General features: G+C 38.7%; 1 protein-coding gene across 1 annotated transcript; it reads right to left on the minus strand.

Moving 5' to 3' along the window:
- Positions 1-1,772: 1,772 nt before the first annotated feature.
- LOC134793056 (zinc finger CW-type PWWP domain protein 1-like) lies at positions 1,773-14,314 on the minus strand. Its single transcript, XM_063764579.1, has 7 exons — positions 14,247-14,314; positions 13,936-14,048; positions 8,565-8,658; positions 6,720-6,813; positions 5,860-6,056; positions 4,339-5,113; positions 1,773-1,879 (listed from the first exon to the last, which is right to left on the minus strand). The coding sequence occupies exons 1-7, from the start codon at positions 14,310-14,312 to the stop codon at positions 1,773-1,775; spliced, it is 1,446 nt and encodes a 481-aa protein (XP_063620649.1). The 5' UTR covers positions 14,313-14,314.
- Between the last annotated feature and the right edge of the window lie 776 nt (positions 14,315-15,090).

Consider the following 15,090-nt stretch of genomic DNA (forward strand, 5'->3'; position numbering starts at 1 on the left):
GCAACACGTCAAACTTGGTTCGCGGTAGACCCTCTGGTTCTGTCACCATATCTGTCTCTCTATCTCTCTCACTCATACCCGTGTTCTTGACAGACGTTACGGCGGACCACATTCCTGACGATCCACCATGTTCGTGGTCCAGTGCGCCTATTAGCAACAGCTTTTAGAACAACTAAATTAAGTGCCTAAGGTTGTGTGAAGCGTTTTACAGAAGAGAAAAAAAACTATATCCATCCCTTTTCAGGCCATAATACTAGTGCAGCGAAAATACAGTATGATTCTCTATAACTATGCACGAATAAGAAAAGATCCTTAAGATCCTGGCCAAACTATATATTCAATGTTATCCTAATATCCCACATACATATGACTTATGGTCACCCTAATTAGAAAGAGATGCAACGGCCCACCTTGACTTCTCATGTGGACACACTTTTTGGCTAATGTACTCTGTCCGGTTTACTCTCTAGGTCCGTGGCTCGACGAGCTTGCGAGCCACGAGACGAGGCGCGAGCCCACCGCTTACACTCGCGTCTCGTGGCTCGCGCGAGAATGTAAATCGCTTGTCACACTAATAAAAGAACTACCCCGAGCATCTTTAATTAAAATAAGTTTATGCTGAATTAATAACAATCTTTAATATATTTCAAGATACTTACGTATCTTAAATTACTAAATAATATTTTTAAATATACTTAGAATACTTCACGTGCATCATATCATCAGATATTTATTATTAAATTTATCAGTTTTTCATCATCCAAAACGGAAAAAATAAACAAATAATAATAATAGCGAATTTTACAAAATTATCAATGTTTAGGTACACAATAATTAGCACTAAGACCGGCCGAGGCATTAGCAGATGCAACTAAGGGGTCACTCACAAATTACGTTGGGTTTCAATTTACTAACAACTAACAAGTAATAGATAAGTACTGCAAGTCTCAATTTCACCACGTGTTTTTATTTATCAAATTGCCAATTTAAGTTTTAATATTTAAGTTTAAATATAAGAGCCTCGGTAGAGAGTACCATTTTGTACCATTTGGTGTTGAAACTCTAGGTCCATGGGGTCCCAGCGCGCATAAGTTGTTCGCAGAAATCGCGAAGCGTCTGGTTGACGTAACTGGTGACCGAAGAGCTGGCGGCTACCTCGCACAACGTATCAGCATTGCGATACAGCGAGGAAATGCCGCCAGCATCCTTGGTACAATGCCTCAAGGGCCTATTTTAGATTTAAGCTAGTTATTAATTTCGTTTAGTAGTACCACTGTATATATATTGTATGTAAATAAATGTTTTATATAGTTTTAATATTTATATCTAGAGATAAAAAGTAAAACTTATCAAGAAATAACTTAATGCTTACATTTGCATCATGTAACACGCAAAAAAAGGTATAATACCTATATAGACCTGAACTCGCCTAAATTAGGTACTCACTGTATACAATAAAGCTTCTAGTCTAGTCTATATGTATTTCTAATGTAGTGACCCTATTTAAGTAAATTATTGCAAAATGTCAGCGACATCGACAATCATTTGTACCGCCAGTGCGGTTGTTACTTAAATATTAAAGGCAGATATTTCATTTAAGAATGATATAGTTCTCCGACTATTACTTATTCGTGAAGTTTAACATTGTACAACTTAATGGTAAAAAATAAGTTTAAAAATCAATCTACATAGAGCAAGATATGGTTTTTGAACAATAATCAAGCAATAGTAAATCGATAATATTACAGAAATTCCTTGAAAAACTGTAGGTACTAAAAGTCAAAATCGTCACTGCTTGGAGTATCCACGCGAATCTGGAAATCCTGAGTAATAACTACAGGATCTGATTCATCTTCAGGTACGTACGTTTTTGAAGAATCTGAAATAAAAACATATATATTTAAATCAAATGAAAAATCTTTATTTTTAGGCAACTATTGCCTACAAATAAACTAGCATAAGTACATACAGGGCCGGATTAAGCATGTCGGGGCCAGTGTTGGCCGAAAGTTAATGCGAATTGAAAATGTTGGCCATTAACCATTATAAATTGAACCTTAAACCGTAACGGACGATTACAGTTTACGATTCAATTTATAATGGTTAATGGCCAGCATTTTCAATTTGCATTAACTTTCGGCCAACACTGGTCGGGGCCCCTAGGCAGTGCAAGGCTCGGGGCCCCCTTACAGTCAATTCTGCATACAGCATGTTCAGTTGTTCAGTACAGTGAAATAAGTTTGCGTTTTTAATTTAAATCTTCAGCCGAGACGATCCGAGTCTAGTCAGAACGATATCTTTTTCGCTCTTATTGCTTGGACATAAAGCTTTTTTCCATCGGTTTTTGCCGATTGCGCGTTGCGTCAAGTATGGGGAGAGCCCTTTCGCGTCGCTTTCCTATCTAAGTACTTCTAATGGAAAAATTTAAGCGAGGCTACGCTCAATTAGTGCCGCAAAGTTGATATTCTCAATAGTTAATATTTTGCGAGGCTGAACAGCGTGTCCGACCATAAGACAAAACGCCGAGCCACATGATTAGAATCAATTTAGTAATAAAGAATTTCCATATGTTAAAATTATTAGAGTTAGACCAAGATAAGTCTGCAACGATTTTGATAGCACACGCAGCGCAAGTGTTATTTTAAACGTCAAACTTCTATGAAATTATGACGTATAAATAACACTTGCACTGCGTATCCTATCAAAATCATTGCAGACTTTTCTTGGTCTAACTGTATTCATTCACCAGTCAAGCTAACATGTAGATAGAGGGTCAACCAAAAAACCTACCAAAAAAGCGAGCGTAGCGAGCGCGAAATTTTTTAACAATATCGCAATTTGTGAAAGCCTGTTAAAAGGCCAGGCCGGGTACCGATCTTCACCTGGGCCTAAAAGTCCGAAGTGCCCCAGTGAGGCGAGCTTTCATGCGAACTCAAACCGTGCTTCAGGCTACAGGATAGGTAAATAGTTGAGCACAGACACGAACCAATGTCCATTGTATTAAAAAGCGAGACCGTAGGCCGAGCTAGGCGCAGCGAGGCCAAAGGCTAAGCTGAAGTAGAGGAGATGAGGAACACAAACCAATGGTAAATTGAGGTAAAAAGTGAGGCTGAAGTAAAGGTCGAGCTCAGCAATCTCCGCATTGCTCTACAAGCCCGAAGCGTCTTTTAGCGAAGTGAGCTTTCATGCGAGGCAAAAGGCCAAGCTACTGAAATCAATGTTGATATTTCTTAAAAAGCGACGCCGAAGGCCGAGCTGTAAGCAAGCAGCGCTCTGACATGAACCAATCGTCGAAAAAAGGTCACTTTTGTGACGCATTTTTACATACATACATTTTGTATGGACCGTCACTAAACTGACACCCAAAATTCGTATGAAAAACTGGGGACACTTTTCTTTGCTTTAATAGTCCTCGTAATTCGAAATAACCCAGAAGTTGTTGGTTGTTCGAAAAAAAGTAAATGTTAACATTTTATCAGGAAACCTTTACAACAGGGTCCGTTTCTCAAAAGCGGATATCACTTTTTGACAGCTTTTGTTAGAAAGGGACTTCCACTTGTATTACAAGTTACAAGCTTTTGAGAAACGGGCCCCAGGTACGCATATACGCCCCGTAAACGTATTGCTTCAATTTTATTACAGTTTCATTGAATTAAAGAATGGATGGAAAAAATAACAATAACAAAGCATACTCATTATTATTAAGAATAAAAAAATTACGCGTGAATTTTGACCGTATGAAAAAAAAAAATTTTTGGTGCGCTCTGAGCCGCCGGGGCCCCCTAGCCGAGGCCCCCGCCGCCCCGCCGTAGGCCTACTTTGTCTTAGGGTTAATCCGGCCCTGGGTACATATTATCAAATATTATGAAATATATATTTAAAAAAACTAATTATGGCTGCGATGCATTTTGGTAGCCCCGCAGTGTCAGGAAGCTGGCCGCGGAACCGCCCATAATCCTAATATCACCTATAATATCAATAAGGGGCTGTCCAAAAATTATGTCATCTATTTTTGACGATTTTTTCGATTTTTGGCGATGCATTTTGGCAGCCCCGCAGTGTCAGGAAGCTGGCCGCGGAACCGCCTATAATCCTAATATCACCTATAATATCAATAAGGGGTTGTCCATAAATCACGTCATCTATTTTTGACGATTTTTGACCCCCCCTAAAATCATCCAAAAATCATGCTTCGAATGACCCAGTTTCCTATTTGAAATGACGTAATTTATGAATAGCCCCTAACTCAATAAAACGCCAAAACCTTACTATGTTTTAAGTGTCTCACCATGCTTTACATTTGCGATTTACCAACAAAAATGTACTTATGTTTCTCACCATTATCAAAACCATTCTGCGATCCCAAGTTTAATGTCGGTGTGCTTCCGATTTCAGTAGCCATAGAATCTGGTATCTTAAACGATTGCTCTTGAGAATTAGTTGTTGCTGCACTTGGAAAGCTGATATTGGTGGTATTTTTCACAACATCTGACCCTTTTTTAGGAGTTTTAAAGTCAATTATCTTTTTAGGTTTCTTTTCAATGTCTTGTTCCGTTGGAGGCTTTCGTCCGTTTTCTTCCCCGTTAGTATTATTTTCCTCATTATGCTTAAGATACTCATTATCCTGCTTTTCTAAAACAGCTTTCATGGCTGCATTATCATTATCTTTATTAGAAGTATTATATTGTTTAGCCTTTTTACTTCGAGGTGTACCAATCAGGATAACATTTTTCTTTTTGTTTATTTCCCTTAGCGCTTGAATAGATTCCTCGTCCTCAGAGTCCGAAGTAGCTTCAATAGGAAAGTCAACATTGAATTTACGTTTCAACTTCTTTTGGAACATCTCTAACTCTGTTTTGGTTACTTTCTTCGGACTGACTATTGGCCCTTTGTAGGTATTTATGAAGCTGAATTTGGCTAAACGATCGGCCACAGGAAGTTTTTCAGCTTTGTCGGCCTTCTGTATAGCCCGTTCTAGTCGCTTCTTGTATTGCTTGGAGTTTAAAGGACCTCGGAACCTCTTTTTATTTTGAGTGTAAGGCTCCAAATTTTCTGGAGATATCCAAGCCCGTGTGGCGCCCTTCTCTTCGAAGAACACGACGTTGTAATGTGTCTGAATAAAATACAAATCTTATTAAATTTATACACATATAATATAAATATAGGTGTGTATATTAAATTAATAAACAATGTAACTTGTGATCAGGGTACAATATTATATATTTGGTAGCGGTGTTCATGTTCAATTAAATGTAAGTACACCAGTTTTTTTGGCCATTACTCAATACAACTGCTCGGTGTCGGGCTCGTGATATACTATGGCGGGCCACCATCTACCACGATCAGCCGCATTCATACCAGCGAACTAAGTGCTTGCTGTTATTAGGTCTAAGGTGCAACAGTACCGGTATATCGGAGAAGCCGTCGAGCCAGTAGAACTGCTCAGTATCAGGTTCGTCATTCGTCATCCACCATGGCGGGCCACCACGGCCAACCGGGAAGCCGCGCCCACACCAGCGAGCTTACACGCTATGATCAGGTCTAGGGTGTAAGTGGCGTAACATTACCGGTATATCGGAGAAGCCGTCGAGCCAGTAGAACTGCTCGGTGTCGACCATGGCGGGCCACCACGGCCAGCCGGGAAGCCGCGACCACACCAGCGAGCTTACACGCTATGATCAGGTCTAGGGTGTAAGTGGTTAATTACCGGTATATCGGAGAAGCCGTCGAGCCAGTAGAACTACTCGGTGTCAGGCTCGTCGTCGACCATGGCGGGCCACCACGGCCAGCCGGGAAGCCGCGCCCACACCAGCGAGCTTACACGCTATGATCAGGTCTAGGGTGTAAGTGGTTCATTACCGGTATATCGGAGAAACCGTCGAGCCAGTAGAACTGCTCGGTGTCAGGCTCGTCGTCGACCATGGCGGGCCACCACGGCCAGCCGGGCAGCCGCGCCCACACCAGCGAGCCAGCCGAGTACTCGCTGTGGATGAGGTCTTCTTCGTCTGATATACGCAGGGGAGTTTCCGGGGCGGAGCAGTCTGCTACAGATTTATCTGAAAGTTGCGAAAGTTTTTAATTAAAATTAGTTATGTCTTACAAACCATAAGCATTTTAAGTAACTTCGTCGTAAACTGAGAAGTAAACAAAACAACATAATGAATTCTATAAAAAAATATCTCATAAAGCTTTAATAGCATGCTTATAATAATGCTACCAAACTTATTATCACCGAGTAGACGAAGAGCCATTCTAGTAGGACTCTTAGGTCAGAAACTTCAAAACATGCGTCACCCAGATGCCTCTATTTGATTAAACTGATCCCTGGTTGCGTGTAAGTAGACCTTAAACCGTCGTAAAACTATTTGCTACTATAGCTATCTTACTACTGAGAGGGACAGGGAAACATCATACTTACATGTATTTATAAATTACAACGTATATGTACTTATACTTTTTTCTGTTAATACGGATCTTAACAGTTTTGAATGATACACGGTTAGTTTCACTAGACTTCTATGGACCGGGATATAAACCGTGATGACCTTTTGTATTGTTTTCGAGCTCCCATCACCCCGGTCACCCGGCCGGTCTTCAGGGTCCATATCCCGGTCAATATAAGTTTAGTGAATACGGATCTTAACAAAAACAGACGAATGTAATAACCCCTTCAGACGCGTAATTGGGGGAAAAAAGCCCTGTTTAATACTCTGACTTACCTGGATTCATAGAGCAATACCACTTAGGCGGCAGCTGATGGGAGTCAACAACATGCGGCAGACGACGCCAGGAGTTACACGCGTCGCATTGTACCTGTGAATACAATGTTTTTGTGATTATTGTCTAAGAGTAAACCATTCATTTTATTATTATGTATTCGGTAATGGTTGACTACGGATCAAAGTAATTTATAGCTACATGTCTAAGTGAGCGTTTCTTTTATTGTTTACCATTTTTATTTATTATGAATATTTTTTCCCACTTTTTTGTTATTTCTACTCAGAATCACGAGCTCTTTCGATCCTAATGGGATAAAAAAATATCCTAGAGTTTTTTCCTATTGTGTTACTTTTTCCCCATACACTTTGTATGGCGGTAACAAAAAGGAAAGTGTGAAAAATATATGGAAATTTTAGAACACTTTTTTTCTTCTATAAGGATGAAAAGGGCTCGTGAATCATCCTGATTAGAAATAACACAAATGTGGCAAAAAAGGTGACAAAATATAAAATGGCAAAAAATAAAAGAAACCCTCAAGTACAGTCAAAGTTGCGGTTGCGACAATGTTGGCAATTTTAGTTTTTACGAGCTTTTATTTGATTTGTAATATTCTTATGATACTCGGTTTAGACTCTCGCGCGAGCCACGAGACGAGCCGCGAGCCGCGCCACGAGACGTGAGTGTGAACGGTAGGCTCGAGACTCGTCTCGCGGCTCGGCTCGCGCTCGCCTGGCTCGCGTGGAGGAGCGGTTTTTTGGGCACGAGTCAAAAGGGCTCGCGCGGGACGCGCGCTTGCGTTCACACTAGCGTTCGACTTGTCACTCGATTATAAACCTTATGCCGTGCCGTTAGTGTTTAAAATATATTAGCTCGACGAGATTACGCGCCATGAGACGAGCCTCGAGCCGAGCCACGAGGCGAGAGTGTAATCATTAGCTCGACGGGCTCATGCGCTCAAGGCCACTCGAGGCGAGCCACGAGACGCGCCGCGAGGCGAGCCGCGAGCCGAGAGTCTAAACCGGCTATGAAGGTCTTCTAAACTGTTTTAATTTATATCACATATGGCTGATTGAGCTGAAACCTGGATTACAAAAGAGAAACTCTGTAGGTAATAAAATACCGCAACCTATTGAGTTGTTCTCGTCAGCATCGTCTTGGTAAATAATAGTTATTTACGATACAATGCGGAAAAGAGCGAATTACCTATTCGCACGTGAATCGTACAACGTTTTACAGTACAGTCGCCATCAGATATATCGGAGCGGCCAAGGTGCTCACAAATATCGGAACACGCCTCTATTGTCAGGGCGTTAGAGCGCGTGTTCAGATATTGTGAACACCTTGGCCGCTCCTATATATCTGATGGCGACTGTACATATGGCCCTTTATACTTTTGACATACGCACGAAAAGTGCTATTTTACGCACTAGTGCGGGAAAATAGGACCACATGTACTGTAAAAGACTTTCTAATATTCAAGCTTGTATTAGAAATGTTTTTTACACAAAGTTATTCTTACATTAAGGGGCGATGGTATACAAAAGTTGTTTCTTACGTAATAAATGAATAAGCCCTAAAGCCTTCATCAGTTCATATGAGCTAGTTTAATTGTCAAAAATCTTTTGATATAATATCTATCATTGTGTAGCACATATTCGACAAGTAGGTAGACGTCGTCAGATATATCGGAGAGGCCAAGGTGTTCATAATATCTGAACACGCGCTCTAACGCCTTGACAATAGAGGCGTGTTCAGATATTTGTGAGCGCCTTGGCCGCTCCGATATATCTGATGGCGACTGTGCAGATTAACCCTTAACTATTTTAGTTTGATTTACTACGTACCCATAAACCGGGGCCGCGTCGCTTCTGCAACCACGCCAGACGTTGCTGGTGGGAGATCCCTGGCGCGGGCTGACTCAGAGCTTCTTTGTAAGAGCTGTAATACAATAAATAACATTATCGCGTCATACTCAACCAAAAGATCAGGGTAAGTGTGCACGTCAGGCATCTGATAACTTAGGTTTTCGTACACAAAAAAGGTTACCTTTTGTGAGAGACTGCCACCTACCTACCTATTATTCCCTAATTAAGAGCCAACAGGAGTGGTCATTCCTCCATACAAACGTAGTCCTCGTTTTCCTCCGTGGTTTTTGAAGCTAGAGCAATGATTTTTTCAACACAGATTAATATTGTCAATATCTGTGTCGGACCGTTTTGCTTTTTTTGATATTTTTGTTTTTTAAGGCGCTAGAGCCCTTCAAAAACGGCCAAAATGGCCTAATAGACTATGCCGCAATGAGAGGCGTGGTATTCAAAACTGATATCAATTAGCCAAAAAAGCAAAACGGTCCGACACAGATAATTTCATAATCATTTAGATTTCCAAATTTGGTTACGATTGGTTAAGTTTTGGGGGAGGAAAAAGAGGACTACGAAACCTCGATTTTTGTCATTTTTACGCAGGATTTTTCGCCTCAGCTGCAGTTGTCCCTATCGCACTAATTTTAGGGGCGGAGTCAAGTTTCTAAATACGTACACAGCCAGAAAAGTGATGGGCAATAGTCGACATTTAATGTCGATAATCTAGTGATGTAAGAAGTTATCGATAAACCGTCTTGTGTGAAAATATCTAGATCCTAAGATACAAGGGGTTTTGGGTTGAGAGTAGGGAACACATTTTTGTAGTTATGATATACAATCTATTATGAACTTTTTGATTCTAATATTTCAAATTAGAAATCAAAATCAAAAATATTTTATTGCATGGTTAAAATGGGTTAACAAAATTTTTAGGTACCTACAGGCACGCTTCGTAATTGTCGAGCAATTTAGGGTCCTAGCTGAATTGGTTGTTCCATACTTACTCGTGCTCTATGGAATGTCCAATTTAGCTAGAACCCTAAATGGCTCAACAATCACGGAGCGTGACAGTACAAATGATTCATGTTCTGTATATCCTGCCCTACAATGGCGTTAATATTTGGTTGTCATGTCTATACTTCGTTTTTAAGCATTATTGAAAAAAAAAATAGTAAATACTAATATTAACCACTAAGTACATAACTATTACAAAAAAAGCTAATAAATAATTATACGATTGCATGCTTAAAAAAGACACGTCACCTTCACTGTAATGCTAAACAAACGAAGAATAAGAACTAACAGCGATAAGACCGCCTGTTGCTACCTTTATCTACATTGTAAATCGGTTTTAGGGTTCCGTACCCAAAGGGTAAAACACGGGACCCTATTACTAAGATTCCGCTGTCCGTCCGTCCGTCTGTATCTCTGTATCTCACGAACCGTGATAGCTAGACAGTTGAAATTTTCACAGATGATTTATTTCTGCTGCCGCTATAACAACAAATACTAAAAACAGGATAAAATAAATATTTTATACATACCCATACAACAAACGTGATTTTTGACCGAAGTTAACACGTTCACTGCGGCAAGCCAAATCCTTTACCTAAAATGTAGTGCGTTACGAGGCCTAATCCGCCCCGTAGTGGTTTACACCTTGGTGCGTTACGGGTATAAAAGTGCCCCGTACACCCAAGTATCTTAAAACTCCTATAAAGTCCTGAAATATTTTATTATTTAATTTTTTTTCTGACAAACTTAAAGATTATGAAATTACCTACGTCATGTTCCCTTCGCACGTAGATACGATAAAAACGTATGAAATTATAGAGAAATGAAAGGACGGGGTTATTTTATCCCCGTATCGCACTAAAATTGAAAAACTACGGGGCTTAGCAAACCCCGTAACGCACATACCTTATTTATGTCCATAAATCAATAGTGATGGGAAATAAAACAAACGATATGTTAGCGCTTACTATAGTACCTAATAACTAGATATCGTTTTTCAGATTGAAAGCTAAAGTTTTAATATTAAAAACGTCACTTTCGGACACAACATGTTTGGCACTGACTGGTGTCAAAATTGATTACTGAGCAGCAGTCAAAAATACGTAACATTCAGTGATATGATTATGTCGTGAAGTATAATTACTTGTTCTAAATTATATCAATTGTTAACTACATTACATTTGCAATAACACCATTCTAGCATGCTTCCCAAACGCATTATTTTTAATTTACCGATAAGAAGTCTTGCAATGCTGACTGCACTAGTAATTTTGTGGTCATAACCCCGTACGGGCCAGCTAAAATCTATACGGGGTGCACTGGAACCCGTATCGCACTAGAAGGCAAAATTTGTTCCCTGGTCGGTACGGGGTTCCTGAGACCTCGTATATTCTGAATATACCACTTGGTTATACTTTTGACAAGAAACTCAAATGTATATTTGTTTTTATCGTAGTCATAAAAATATCCAAGATACAGCTTCCGCACCAGCGAGTAGACACGATTTTTAGCCTCCGCACTGAATGATGACATCGTACGGGGTTCAAAAGTCCCCGTAACGCAGTGAACGTGTTAAGCAACGTCGGGCGGGGTCAGTACTTGGATGGGTGACCGTTTTTATAAATAATGGTACGGAACCCTTCGTGTGCGAGTCCGACTTGCACTTCGCCGGTTTTTTTTAAATTTGTTTTTATGTTTGTGGTGTAATAAAGAATATTTTAGAGTAAGACCAAGAAAAGTCTACAGCAATTTTGATAGCACACGCAGTGCAAGTGTTATTTATATGTCATAATTTCATAGAAGCGACGTTTGAAATAATACTTGCACTGCGTGTTCTATCAAAATCGCTATAGATTTTTCTTGGCCTAACTCTACTTTAAATTACAAAGTAAGGCCTAAATTATAAAATAAGGCCCATCAATGTTTTTTTTTTGTGTTTATTAAACTTGATATTTTGTCTATAGTATTAGCGGACATGGCCTCAAAATTTAAACCCGCTTAAGAATCGGGCCTTATTTCGTGCATTATATACAATACTACCCATTTTTGTGTAGTCATTATTTATACTATAGAAGCATTGTTTGAGTAGCCAATTATTTAAACAGAATTTTTTTAAAGGGCAACGGTGGCAATATTTTAAGGTCTGGATAATAAGATACAGATCTTAATAAGGATATCAATGTAAGTGAATGTTACCATGACTACCAAACAAACAAATGTGATAGAATTTGCCAGCTGGCATTGTAACATTCAGACAGTTACCTATGTACCTAATCTGAAATATGAATAAATTAGTAATATTTTAAACAGGAAAGTAAACCGAATTTTGGCCTTTTGCTGGACACAATCACAATAGTAATTTGTTTTACAAGAGGGCAAAGTTTATCGCCACCGGTTGATGCATTTGCAGCACCAATGGTAGAAAATGCAAGCTCATCATCAACTGCATAATCGACGTTTGATATGACTATTGAATCCGAGCTTTTTGATCATGAATCATGATAAAACAAAATTTTAGAAGGTCGCAGAATAGTGGATTTAAAATATTTATTTTCTGTGATCTCAAATATCAGGCACGATCATACAAATTGTACATTTGCTGATCTTGCCCTTGTCATTGAAAGACGTAAGGGTTTACACAGAAAATATATATTTAAGTGTAATATGTGCAAAAAAAGGAAACGATACACTCTGAAGACCCAAAAAGAAAATGTTAGTAAATACTGCTCCTCCCCATGGTTACTTGGTTCCTTATTCAACCTACCTGAAATTAAACGAGTAGGTTAGTAGATTATATCATTTTACATTATAAAGTTAAATGTTTAGGTATCTCAATCACTTACTCACTGGTGGACATGGACGCAAAATTTTTGCCCATCTACTTATACTATCTTATAAAAAATGAAATTTTGAAAGTTAGCACGCTTAAAGTTCGTTTTTTTTTGCATTAAGGTAACAGATTTTGACATGTCTTATTAAAAATTACCATTGAAAAATAAGTCATAGCAAATATGTTAGAATTATAAATCATATTAATGAGCAAGAGCACCCTAAACCGGCGAGCGTGTATGAGGAATGTTATGAATGTGAAGGAAGCGAAAGTGGTATGTCAGGATCGTAGCAAGTGGAAATCCGTGGTCTCTGCCTACCCCTCCGGGAAATAGGCGTGATTGTATGTATGTATGTATGTATGTATTAATCATATACTTTTTTATATTCTTTTGCTTTCATAAGTAATATAAACTAATTTTTGAAAGCGTTTTTCAATAATTATTAATAAAAAGACACGTCATGATTGTTTACCTTCTTTCTAATGCTAAAAAATAACGAACTATAATAACCGGGCCTTATTTGGTACAGAACCTTGATTTGATAGGTACATCGGATATTCTGGGCCCCTGAGTTTGTTACGTAAAGGACAAAATGGTGACATGTGGTTAGAGCTGATACTGTTAAACTAGTGGTTCTGTGCGCTAAGTATAAAAAATAAGCTTCAGCGAACTCATTAAGCCTAGAAAAAACCCTACACCCTACTGCCACTTAAGTCAGTCTTGAGTCTTTGAATCAATTTCCGTAGTAGTACTACTACTACTAAGGTACTAGGAGGTAATAAGGCCTATAGTAGGTATAATAAGGCCTACCTGAAAAATAATGTTCTTACAACAGTGTAACCGTGTTAGTTATTTGAGTAACATATATGTAAAGTGATACAATTAAAAGCTAACAGCAAACCAGTACATAAATTATATCTTATGTACTTCTTATGAATTACACTCTTATAAAGGTTTCGGCTAATTACGCTTAATTACTTGAATAAAGGTAGATGAATTGCGTGCGGTCCAATAGGTAACCACAACTCACGGAGTCCAAAACAATAAGCTGATCAGCAAAGTCAAGTAAACAAAGCCAAGTCACAGTAGTAGAAAGATTATCGAGTTCCGTAAACGTAAGCCGGGTCAAAAAATTCAATCGCAACACAGTAAGTAATAAGTGAACGCCTCGTGGCAGTAACGCACGAAAAATAACATTGCAAATTGTCGGCAATGAGGCGCGCGCGGGTGCAAGCGTACGCATCTGTGTGCGTGCATTACACACACAAATACAGTCTCTCACGCCCCGTCAGAGCGACGGGTATATTCAGCTTGAAATCTCAAAATTGACTTTTAGCTCAGCTCCCGTTTCGTCTTAACATTGCAGCCATAATGATCTATTGAACTATATTTACTATGTTTTGGTCGCGTAGTTCACGCCCCGCTCCCCACGCCTGCATGTTGCGATTGCTACAATTTAATTGTTTGACTTCTCTATAATTATGAAATAATAATAACTCAATTGGTACCTGCTAGTTTGAGAAAGCTCTTTTTCAGTCATCGTGTTATCTGCAAACGTTGCATGCCGTTTTTTCGGTTTGTTTGCCTCCTCTTGGGAACTCATGGTGCTACCGCTAATGCACTACAACAACAACAAGGCATAAAAGTAGCAATGTGGGTATGATAGGATTTTTATAGCAAACGTGTGGTAGTTTACCCAATTCAATTTGACAAAATTGACAGTGATGACAATAGCTATTATAGATAACTGTACGAAGTGTTTTATTCATATAAAAAATTGATCTTAGAAAAATCTTTCTTAGAAATATATATTTCTTACCACCGGTTGATGAGCTTCTTCAGTCGGTTCATGAGCGTTTTCAATTGGTAATTTTGCGTTTTCCATATCGTATGACTTTTTTCAATAAACTGAGACAAAATAATGATGATAAAGATATTGTTTTTAAGGTAACTTAAACTTCTTCAACGTACGTGAAAGAATGAAATCGTGGAATGTGAATTTCCCGCCAATTCGCTGTCCGAATAAAAAAAATCTTAAAAAAGTCTATTGTCTCCAGCAATATTCAGCTATAGTCTGTCAAGCCATTTCCGTCCGTTGAAAAAGCGGCAAATTTAAAAAAAAGGTAGGCGTGAAGAGTAATCCTCCTATAGAAAATTTGAATTTCGCGCCTATTTCTAGTAACAAAGTTGTTAGACCGGCTATAACACCACTGATACAAATCAATTTGATTCGATTTGGACCGCACAAAAGAGAATATAATCACTACGTTTTAAGAGACGGGACTTCCATACTAGCGATTTGATTAGTCTGTGTATGTTTGGTGTTCCAATCATTACCAACATGTATGACAAAGAACTGTCAAAGAACAATAATACCAACATAACAGACTTAAATAGTGTAGTATGCCACACGCTTGCGTATTTTATCGATATCGATAAATTGGGGAGGGTCCCATGGGACATGGGCCCCTGTCAACAAATTTCGTACTGTAAATCAGGTTAGAATCGAGTCCACATTTAAGTCGTATGTTATATATAGTGTGGACTTTTAGTGGACTAATACATGGTTGGACTTAAATGTGAACACGATTTTTATTTGTTAAAATGAAAATATGTAAAATGATTTTTTTTTTTAATTTAATATAATTAATTTAAAATACATC

The sequence above is a fragment of the Cydia splendana genome, chromosome 8 (genome assembly GCF_910591565.1).
Source record: "Cydia splendana chromosome 8, ilCydSple1.2, whole genome shotgun sequence".
Taxonomy (NCBI): Eukaryota; Metazoa; Arthropoda; class Insecta; order Lepidoptera; family Tortricidae; genus Cydia; species Cydia splendana.

Bases quoted from the DNA above. Each gene is read 5' to 3' on its own strand.
- LOC134793056 (XM_063764579.1), bottom strand. From the start codon at position 14,312: ATGGAAAACGCAAAATTACCAATTGAAAACGCTCATGAACCGACTGAA. The intron at 14,049-14,246 runs GTAAGAAATATA...TTGTTGTTGTAG, and splicing joins AAGAAGCTCATCAACCGGTG to TGCATTAGCGGTAGCACCAT. The intron at 6,057-6,719 runs GTAAGTCAGAGT...CGCAACTTTCAG, and splicing joins GTATTGCTCTATGAATCCAG to ATAAATCTGTAGCAGACTGC.